The sequence below is a fragment of the Argiope bruennichi genome, chromosome 6 (genome assembly GCF_947563725.1).
Source record: "Argiope bruennichi chromosome 6, qqArgBrue1.1, whole genome shotgun sequence".
In the NCBI taxonomy this organism is placed as follows: Eukaryota; Metazoa; Arthropoda; class Arachnida; order Araneae; family Araneidae; genus Argiope; species Argiope bruennichi.
The window spans coordinates 15,907,206-15,919,292 of NC_079156.1; the positions used below are offsets into that span (position 1 = coordinate 15,907,206).

The 12,087-nt window shown below is 29.6% G+C and overlaps 1 protein-coding gene across 1 annotated transcript in view; it reads left to right on the forward strand.

The window, feature by feature from the left end:
• Positions 1–5,272: 5,272 nt before the first annotated feature.
• The window catches only part of LOC129971353 (serine/threonine-protein kinase BRSK2-like), a 252,065-nt gene continuing 245,250 nt past the window's right edge, over positions 5,273–12,087 (forward strand). The window contains exon 1 of the mRNA XM_056085035.1: positions 5,273–5,540. Within this exon, the coding sequence (XP_055941010.1) occupies positions 5,438–5,540 (103 nt within the window). The 5' untranslated portion in view covers positions 5,273–5,437. The remainder of the gene's footprint in view (positions 5,541–12,087) is intronic.

The following is a 12,087-nucleotide window of genomic DNA, read 5'->3' on the forward strand; positions in this document are numbered from 1 at the left end:
TTTGTACATACACATGGTGAAACAAAACACCGTTTCACATATTCGAACCTATAATTTTTGTAACACTCTCGTTTTGGATGGGATAGACTGGCACAGACTTTCAAAAGTGTTTTCCCGACAAAGGGAACGCTAATACGTGATATTTATCCAAAGATAAGGTCAAAGTTTTTGGAAGAATACAATATTTTCTCTTTTTATATTTCGTATACGAGAAATTTAAAAAAAAAAAATTGACTTCTATTTAATTTTTCACATACTGTTATTTGAACATTATGTGAAAAATGATGTCTATTATGCGTTAGACGATTACAAGTTCTTGATTGAAACCTATAAGATTATATTTTCTGTTAAGATACGCAATAATTCCGAGCAAATTCATTCCTTTTATAATTCAAATTTATTTTCATTGATTTTTTTGATTACCATAATATTTCTCTTTAATTTTCACAATTTCTTTGAAAGATGCATGTTTATTTTATAGTATAAAAATAATTTTTATATTTTCAATTGGAAAATGACCACACAAATTTAAATTTACGCAATAATTAAATAGATAATATGTTGTCTGGAAGTGAGTGACAGTTTTCACTAAAAAAAAAAGGTAAGAATAAAAAATGTAAATAATATTTTCATTAACCTGAATAACAACGTGTGCGTTAATAAATTGTTTCAAGTATAAGTAATTTCTGCACATTTAGGGTCATAAAACAAGGAAGAAAATCGATGTTATTTATGAAAAAAAACACCTTATTAATGAATTTGGTCTGCAAATTTAAGGCAGATCATACTTTAATTTTTAATTAATTTTTAACTAAACTAAATTTAATAATTTAAATTTAACTTAATTTATAAATTTTTAATTAAATTTAATAATTAAAATTAATTACATTTATATTAAATTTAAATTAATTTAAACTTAAAATGTCATTTAATAATTTAACTAATTAACTTCAATTATTAAATTTAATTTTTAAAGTAACTTTTTGTGTTTTTAAGTTGTCACATTCACTTACACATCGGTTTCCACACGGACGAACCGTTACCTCAACATAATCTTAAAAATTAAAAAGGGAAATCTGAAACTTTCAAATTCTTACAAATCCCGAGAGGACATTTCTTTTTGGATATTACGATGCTCTTTCTAATTTTCTTACAAGAGGATAAAGATTTTTAAAACAATAGAAAATTTAACAAATAAAAAATTTTGAAATTGAAAAAATAACCATAATAATTATAAATAAATACTTAACTCAATAAAATGAACAATATGGAGAATTTAAACTCGCTAATTGACCTACCCAAACCTTCCTCATAATAATAACAATAATAAACATGCATAAATAAACAATACAATTCTCAACTTACACTTTCAAAGTATTTTAGAAAACGCAATGAATATTCATTGTTTTATTTATAAGATACATTCTCATGTAAAGTGAAGCAGATAATAAAGATGAAAGTCATGGACAAATTTATCTAAAAAAAATTCAAAAATGAAAACGAAGTTTCACATTTAATTTTAACTTTGATTGGACCAAAATAAATTCAAACCCCAAATGATATTTTAACTTTTTGTTAGCCAGAAATTTAAAATAGTAAAGAAAAATTCCAATAAAAATTGTTCAAATTTGTCAAATTCTCTGTATGACATATGGAATTTAATTATTTTTTTCATTCGAATCTAGATAAAAAAATAATGGAGCTTTAAAATCACGAATGGACAAACCTGAGTTACTGTTTTAAAATTGTACTTTGCATTTTAAAGCTCATTTCATTACACGTTGGATTTTCTTTGCTTACTTTTTAACATAATATATTCTAACGAATTTGTAACTATGCACTTGGTTGATTCCATAAGAACACTTCTACAAATGGAATTTTATTTGAAAAATATTCTACAATAATTAACGAGGTATTTTATGAAGTAGTAACGGTTAAGCCACGAAAGAAAATGTATTTCCAGTTTTTTACATAGACAATGGCTCAGTGCCAAAAGCAGTTAATCTGTAGAAACATACAGTAGAAATACAGAAAATCTGTATTTTAAATACCATTTATCACTTGAGTATATAAAATGTAGCATTATCGAATAAATGTGCATTTCAAGCACGATTAATCAACCTGTTGCCTTAATGAAAAAGTTAATAGTAATTTACTATTTTGAATGAAAGTAACTTTCAAGTATTTAAAATGTTATTAAAAAAGAATATTAGTACCCTAAGTAATTATTTTATAAAAAGAATGATATTTGGTGAGTTGCTTTTACTTTTTTATATGCGAAGTATAGAGAAAGTATTGTCAAAAATTTCGAACTCGAGATTCTGACAAATCTTCACGTTTTAGACATTCCTGAGTTCGAAAATCATAATTTTCCATTATCTTCATCCAATCATCCAAAGTATCAACTATCCAAAAATTAATTACATGCTATATTTCATAGCTGTGACTTGTAAGATCTTTTCATCATGCATGTCAATTCAGACCGATGCCATTTGTAACTTAACATTAAAATGCCTTTGTGTTTTAGCATCCTCGTGCACAATGCTTTAATAAAGAGAAACAATATATTTAATATAATAAGGAAAACGACAGCTCCGATTTCGCCCATTTTTGTTTCATAAGAAAATTTCTAAATTTAAAATATGCCATCAATGGCACTTCATTTCAGATCACCAAAATATTGATCCACTGCACATTTTGTATGGGGAAGGGGACAATGATAGAATTTCCAAGTCTAAATTACTGCAGTGATTTCGCCAGCACATGGCGCGTGGATACATCATAAAATATCCTCAATTCCATAAAAGGTCCATACAATTTTATGTCCTCCATTTTCGAGGAAAATCTCAAAAACTATAATTCATTATACGTTCTTTACGAGAGAGAAAACCTCCACTTCCACCAATGCACCGATTTCCTTCATTTCTACTTTCCTACTTTCTCATATATAAAGTATAGAGAAAGTTTCATAATCGTCAAAAAATTCGGCCTCGAGATTTTGACGAATCTTTACGTTTTAGACCTCTCTGAGCTCGAAAAACACATTTTCGAAAAATGTCCGTATGTCCGTCTGTGATAATGATAGTTTAAAAATGCTTTGAGCTAGATAGATGAAATTCGGTATGCAGTCTTGACACAAATTTACAGATTCCTATCAAATTTTGTAGCAAAATCTGATTCGAGGAAGTCCGTCTGTCCGACTGTTCGAATATAACTTAACACAATAACTATAAAACGAATAGAGCTAAATAGATAAAATTCAGTACACAGATTAAACATATATAGTGTAAATGCCTGCAAAGTTTGAGCTAAATCCAGCTATGGGATGACTACTTGTTTTTCTGTACTTTCAAATTCAGTGATTAAATGCGATAACTCAAAAACGCAGTGACTTAAATATATCAAATTTGTTATGGGATTTTGTGACTGCGAGTGCAGTTTTGTATCATTTTGTTTCAGTCCGGAACGATAAATGTGTCTAAAACACAAATTCGATTTTGGGATATTATTAGCGCATCTAGGGATTAATCGCCAAATAACTCGCCAAGGATGACACGATAAATTCAAGCTTATGTTTCGTAACTATTGTACGCCTATGCCATTTAAGGCCTCCTCTGGCATGGCAAGTTTATTAGAAAGTATGCGAGCAGTTTTTGGAGAGACCACGCTCTCTGGCTTAAAATTGTTTTTCAAAATCCATCAGTCTTTTTCTAATGGTTGACGAACCAACCGAAGTGAAATGAAATGAACCGTGATTAGAATGGGCATGTTTTAAATTTAAACTATGTAAAAAAAACGCAGATTTTCATAAAATTGATTTTCTACACAGCAGAAACTATTGTACACGAAATTGTGTACACGTGTACGAATATTGTACACGAAAAGAGAAAATTCACACGAAAACGGAAAACTGCATATATTTATTTGAATTAGTATTATTTCCACATTCACTTGTAATAATTTCTTGATTTGAATTTAAACCTTGAAAGTAAACAGATGAACATAAACCTATATCAACAAGATGAAAATGAACGTGCTGATAAGAAATAAATTTAAATCAGTAATTTTATGACGGTTCGAAATAAATCTGATTTTTACTAAGTCCTCTTTCTACTAGGAGCAATATATTTTTATTATGATTAAATTTTATTAATTAGCTGCTTTTATCGATTTTTTTGGCTAACATATTACTTAAAGACGTAATTATTGCCTTATTTTGTTTTATTAACTAAATAAACAAGTGGGATTGGTCCCCCCCCCCCAAGATAAAGGTGAATTTGGGCTTCAAATGCGTTTTTTCGCGACCTATTGAAACCAAAATTTGACACTGAACTATAATTGCAGCTTCAAAATCACATATCAAAATTTGATATATTTAAGTCGCCGCGTTTTTTAGTTATTGCGTTTACATGTTTCTGAAAATACACATGGTCAACCCTTTTTTGGATTTCACTCAAAATTTGACAAGTGTCTACAATAGATAAGTTAACAGATATCTATAATACAGATGTGTACCAAACTGCATCCACCTAGTTCGCTTCATTTTGTAGTTATCGTATCAACTTGTATTTGAATATCCGGACTGACATATTTCCTCTGACTCAACTTTGCACAAAATTTACAGATTTCATTTAAAAACCACATATCAAATTTCATCCGTTTAGCTTAAAGCATTTTTAGTTATCTTTGTCACAGACAGATAAACGAACAGAGATATCATGCCAGAAGTGTGTTCTCGTTCTCAGGAGGTCTAAAATATGGAGATGCCTCAAAAACTCGATTTCGACTTTTTTTGACATTTATAATATTTTCCCTACATTTCGTAAACGAGAAAGTAATATATATATATATATATATATATATATATATATATATATATATATATATATATATATATATATATTTAAGAATATATATATATATATATATATTCTTAAATTAAGGATGACAAACATTTCAAATAGTCTAATTATTTTTAAAAAAAACAATCAACATAAATTCCAAAATTAATATATTGTAATGGTCCGAAATTTTTTGGGACGAATAAAATATGCACTCATTCTGATCTTTATGTTTAAATAATAAAAACAGTCCGTCCTCCTTCACTAATATAAAGAGAAATTTGCATCATCGCCTCTTTTCCTTCCCTCTCTCTTAAACCGTTTTTACTTGGCGGTCTCCTGCATCTTCCGTCGCCAAGTCTCGCAGCCAAACATTCGGCAACCCTCGGAATCGTTTCGCGAGTGGCCGAGAACCATTCTTTGCCTTTGCCATCTCTGCGTGTGTGCTTGCGCCCCGCTATCTATTGATCAGTTTCCCTACAGCCGCCACCAGCATGGCCGCTCGGTGCCGCCCTGGATTAACATCAAAGGGCACCACATGTGTATAAGAGAGAGGGCTTAGCGGACAAAAAGTAACGACCAGGGGCCCCCAGGTCATGACGTCACAGCGGGAAGGGCCCACTGGGGGCGGAGAGGGCCACCATTACCAATATGTGGGGCCCTACCGGATCGAGAAGACTTTGGGAAAAGGACAGACAGGTGAGTTTTTCTCTTTTTCCCCCCTTCTGTCTGGCACGTGATAGTCGCGCATATGGTTGTCGTTAGCGCCCCATTACGCCAGCGGTTTAACAGTTATAGAGGTTTTGTGGAATGTCATTCTTGTTTATTTTCCCAATGATATTTTTTGAACATGATATTTTGTGTTAAGGCTTTGGTATGAATTCTGCTTGCATTAGTGTTCATCTACGATCATCTTGGATATTTTTGCTTCGTACTTGTTGAATGGACAGTGCATCTTTCTGATATGAATTAATTTTACTGATGACCTCTGAATAAAGATTCTTCATAGAAATTTCACTGAGATACATTGCAATTATTCAAAAATTAAATTCTGTCATTTTTTGTAAATATTTTTAATGCGTAATTGAATTTTGACACATTTATTTTCTGCCTAAAATGTGTTTAATCAATAAAAATAAAAATAACCATAATAAAATTTTTCACTTATTTTGTTATGTTGATTTTCATTAGATATCAAGCTAAATCGACGTGTTTATTTTTTTCAATATCATAAATCTATATTGAACTAATAAATAGTATGGCAATTGAAAACAAGTGATCTGAGTTTCTATTTCTTTGTTCTTCAAGCTTCTGTTTAAACAAGTGAATCAAATAAACATTTAAGTTTGCACATGGTGTAAAATATAGCATTGAGAAATACTTTTTTACAGTTGTTAAGATTTTTTCAAAGAAACATAAAACGTACACGGATTTATTATTAAAGGGTATATTCTAATTAAACCGTTTCTCTTCCTTTACTAGTTAAACTGCTCATTATTAAAAATAATGCTAAACATTCTGATGAGTTATCACCAATATTGTGTTACCATATTCTTTGTCTCTTAAACCATGATGAATTATTAAGATTTTGTGATGAACTTAAAGCACTTTTTGTTAGTATTTATGATTCAATATATATATACATATATCACTGAAAATACCAATCGTATTATACGGCTATAGTATAAAATGGATTAACACTATTATACTGCATAATTTATCTAAATCAGATGGTCTTCAAATAGAACAGTAAATTGTTAAAAAAAAGCACCAGAGGGAAAAAGGAAGAATTCTATTTACTTGTCACTGTATTCAAATTTTTTAATCTTTATAAATCGAGATTTTTGTAAAAAAGTTACACAAATTGAATAGTTATAATTTAGACAAGTTGTTTGACTTTTTGTTATGAGTATAAGTTTGAGCATCGTTACGAGCAATTTAGAGCTAGTTTGATTTCTGAAGCCGAAATATATTTAACCCTTTGCACTCGGAAAAGAAATTCAATGTAAAATTATTCAACTAACATAAGGACTTGCTATGAAAAAAATATTTATTATAGTTTTAAGTTGAATTTTACCGAAAAATTAATCTATATCTTCTTACCATTCTTTAAGTATTTTTTAAAAATCAAAATTAAATAAATAAATAAATAAAATATCAAGAATGGTAAGTGAGGGGCACCATCCAAGTGCTAAGGGTTAATAACATGAGTTTCTGTTTTTAAAGGAACATTATTATATAGTTTTAAAAAAATTCGATTGATTTAGCTTTCATGCAAAAATTGTTGGTAAGCCAGGTTATAAATCCATTTTTAGTTAAATATATGAATTGTGAACTTCCATAAAGATGCTATTTGAATTTATTTTTGATAAAGATGAAAGTGGATTTGCAGTACTAAACACGTGGTGATACTTTTAATAAGTTGTGTAGGTAAAAAGAATTAGTTAGCAAGGTCATCAACATGAAATATCTTCACGAATCTCATAAACTGAAGATTTGTTTAAACTTCTAATTAGATGACATGTTTTCTTAGGGGTATTTATTGCTAAATCCATTCATATGAGAGTGGAAAGTACACCCGAAATACATGTGTGCTATTTTTTTTTTTTTTTTTCGTCTTTTGAATGAATTGCGATTTTACTTTAAATGGCGATTTAAATATCACATTACGTAATTGGAAACACGAGTCAGACTCTTCAGAAAAAATATTACTATTGATTTTCGAATGAGTTTAATTAGTTACTTTAATTTAATATATAATTTATACGAATAACATAAGTGATATATTTCGTCAACTCTTTCAAATTAAAGCCATTGCACGAATTTTATAATTTTTCTTTTAACAAACTCTATAGGAATGAACTTCCTAAATGATGACTTCGTGTTTTCTTTTTGAATCCTGCTTTCAATGACTTGAATAATTTGTTTCGATCTTTTAGTGCGCAGTATTATAAGACATAAACAGGGTAGCTTTTGGGTTTTGAAATCTGCTATGCCCAATGACGTTCGCATTTGGACACGTCGTGTTTTTTAAAAACCATATTGGAATCTGAAATAATGATTTTGATGAATGATTTTTATGAAAAATGATTTTAATTTATTTCACAATTTCTTTTTTAAATCGCTTTTGAATAGCTGAATGATTCATTAAAGTGTTTACATGTAGCATTTTTTATTTTAAGAATAAGAGATTTTTTAATCAAACAATTATTTTAATTACTTATAAGCATTCTTTACACCTCATATATAAAGATTGATATCAAGTTTTGGTATAAAGTAAAATCATGCATATGAGTTTAAGCAGTTATATTGAAATTGCGAAGAAAAGACAAAATAATTTTAAGAGACATATTCCTGAATAAATTAGCATCTCTAATAATAGTAAAAATCAATGTACATGTATCTATGTTCTGGCACACTACAGGCTAGAAAGCTTGACATACAGCTACTAACTTTCGCACTTATATAGCTTGGAGGGTTCAAATGTGAACCTCGGAGCAATTTTTTAAAAATTTTAATTAGAATTTTATCAATTAAAAAAACTAAGAGGAATTTTGGCGTTTTTCCGCAGTAAATTATGAAATTTTTTCATACAAAAATGATTTTTACATCCTTTTTAAGTTTACAAAATTATCTTCTCAATGATGCCATTTGGTTGTTACGAGATTCTTTAGTCTAAATTAATTAACTTTTAAACTTTTTTTAAATATATTTCACAACAATATTTTCACTGTTGTGAATGAAATCGAAATTATTTTCATTGATTCATCAAAAAATTGATCGTGTGATTTTTTTTCTTCCGTCGTTGAAATTTAAAGGAGATTTTTGCTTAATAATCTGCTTCTAATCTATGTGGTTTATGAGACGAATAAAAACGTGAAATTACCATAATGCTAAATTCATAAGATATAAATAAACTGGCCACAATAATGCTATAATGTCATGGAACTGATCTCCATTGGAAAAATTCATATATACAATGAATAGTACAAATGTAAATTATTAAAATAACACGCCTTTAATGTCTGACAATTTGACGGAATTAACTAACGGGACTAACAAGTTTGACGGGATAACTTAACTAAATGATTTAACTGAAATGAAATATAAACAATATCATTGGCGAAACAGTTGGTCGCCAAATATTCGCGATTCAAGGAAAGTTGTTTACGATTCGTCGTAAATGTATGATTGTTACAGTTTTTACTGTTTTGTTAAGGAAATGAAGGCCAAACATAATTTTTTTTATCTCGAATTAATTACTTTACACAACTTTAATGCATTTGTTTACTCTTATTAATAGGTTTTGCAACATATAGATATTACAATAATATTATATAATGATAAAATTGTGGTATAAAGATAAAATTTGCCATTACAGTTAAGTTAGATCGACATATCGATGTTTTGAAGCAACGATTATTTTAGAATGAGCCTCGTAATTTTAAACTGTGATCATATGAGAAGAAGATATCTGAATCAGAACCCTCTTTCACCGAACTTCTTCGTTACACTTGTAAGTCGATGCTTACCTTCAAAATCAGATTAACTCTCAATCAGTTTTACATATACAACAAACCTTTAATGAAATCTAGCTTTGACAAGCTTTTAATGCAATAAACTCATCCTGTCGCAAAGCCGATGGATATATAAATCCCTGGCTGCTTCATGATTCACCAATTGTACTTAAAAATCACGAGAGATAGTTAAATAAGAAAACAGAAACAACTATCTTTGAAATATCTTACGTAAGATTTTTAAAATTAAATTTATGTAAAATTATGTAGAAGTCAAGAAAAAATAGTGATGAAAATCTAATCTATACTTATAATAAAGCTCAATGTGTGTGTGTGTGTTGGCGCTCTACAGACCAGGTCATTTGACATACAGCTATCAAATTTGGTACATGTATACCTTAGAGGGCGGGAATGTGCACCTGGAGTCCGTTTTTTTGAAATTTTAATTAGAATTTTAATTATTAATTAAAAACTAACTTTCCCGCCAAAAAAATCTTCCATTTTCCCCACCGCCAACTTTTCCGCCAAAAAAAATCTTCCATTTTCCCCACCGCCAAATGAGTAAGGCTTTATTTTTTTTTTCTCCCAACAGTAATGAGTCTAGGGTTAACATTTTTCGGCGGATTACTTCAAACGATTCTGTTTATTTTCTTAATGTTTTATGCATTTAAAATTAAACATTGTTAATTAATCCATGTTTCAGATTCATTCTGAAGTACTTTTGAATTAAAATAACACAGAATAAAGGAAATTAAAAATGTCTAATCTGCATAGCGTTGCCCCAACTGGCGTAGAAAAATTCACGCATTTGCGTTACCGTAAGTGGCGAAGAAAATTCATGCATGCGCATTCTGATTGTTGCCATGACAACCGTTATCAACGGATGATTTAAATTATTTTTAGGTTAGTTGCGTGCTTTTGTAAGTAAATTGTATTTATGTTAGTTATATATTTTTTTGTATATGCTTATAGTTTTAAGTACATCGTTTTTTAAGTAGTTTTTTTAAACCTGTTTCCGACCGATTATTTTAAACGATTCGTTTTATTTTCTTAGTGTTTGATGCATTTAAAATTAAACATTGTTAATTAATAGATCTGCTCATGATGAATCTGAGAAAATTTTGTTGACAAATTCTTGAGATATTACATAAATTAAGAAAGATATTCTTTAGTGCCCATAAAGTTTAAACGCTCAGTGACTCTATTATCAGTAATCATATTATTAAAAAAAAATGCTTTGTTTCAGTAAAAAATATTATTATATTAACTGCAGATTAATCATTTACACTTTAATTTAAAGCATAAATTCTACGAGGGGTAACAGAAAATTAGAGAGATACATATCAAGTTATGACTGAAGGCCTTTATAATATTATGAGTGAATTATATGACTATCAAAATTTGAAGCTTTAAAATATTTTGCTGAAGAATCTATTAAAGTTGGAATTGCGTAAAATATTTAATGGTACGACCGGAGTTTAACCCCCTGCTTGGCGAAATTTTTAAAAATCGCCAACAACGGCCTTGCGAAATGTTCAAAAGCAAAGGAGCAGATGTTCAATCATAGTGCATAATAAAGATTGCCAGCTTTGGAGCGTTATCGCAACTTGGCGAAGAAGGGGGTTAAACTCCGGTTCAAGCTATTTAATTATTAAAATTTAAACGGACATTAAGATTGGCGAACCGGCTGGTCGCCAAAGGCGGCTAGTTTAAAATAAGAATGAAACAATAGATAAATCCTTTGAAGAAATGGAATTGATTCACCCAGTCTTGCAGTCTACAACGAGTATTTTCTTGCCTAGGATGGAAGAAGACTTTTAATAAACATTTTACGAATTTTAAATAATTGTAAAATAATAATAAAAAAAACTTTTCATTTTAGAAATCTCAAATTTCTTATAATTATTCAAACGAATCACTGCATTTGCCAAAGGGCATAATCTTGTTATATAGACTAACTATTTATCTAACAACAAGCAGTAAATATTTTAGGATTGTCTCTCTCCTCCCCTCTGAGAAAACAAGTGTGTGTAGCACAGAAGCGATGGCAGAAGAAAAACATTAATCTTGTTGCTGTCTTTGTTCTTTTATTTATTTATTAATAATTATTATTACTTTTCTCGCATACTAAGAATACAAAGAGAAAATATGGCTATCATTGACCACAATTTTGTCCCTAAAACTTTGATGAATCTCTTCGAGTCCAGTTTCGGAATTATGTCTTCTTGTTGGTCTATGAGCAAGATTAACTCAAACTGCAAAGGATACAGTTGTGAAATTTGATATATGGCGTTTCCCTCGAATTTGCAGGTCTTTACCAAATTTTGGGTGAAATCATTTCGTACGACGTGTGTTTGTTCGTCCATCAGTACTCAAGTGGATGGGATAAATAAAACAGTGGTAGAGGTCTCCTCAAAATTTTCTCGCATACTGTCTCATAAAGATGAATTTCGTTTTAGATGCCGTTCTTCACAAACGATTGAAACATAATTTGACACAAAACTACAATTGCAGCCACGAGGTCACATACCAATGTTTATATATTTAAGTCACTGTATTTTTGAGTTATCGCTTTCACATACTTCTGAAAATACAAACCGACAGACAGTCAACCCTTTCTTGGATTTGGCTCTAAATATGACACATATCTACAGTTTAGAGTTAAATCAGTGTTCCGAATTTTATGCATCTAGCTCTCTTTGTTTTGTAGTTTTCGTGTTAATTTATAT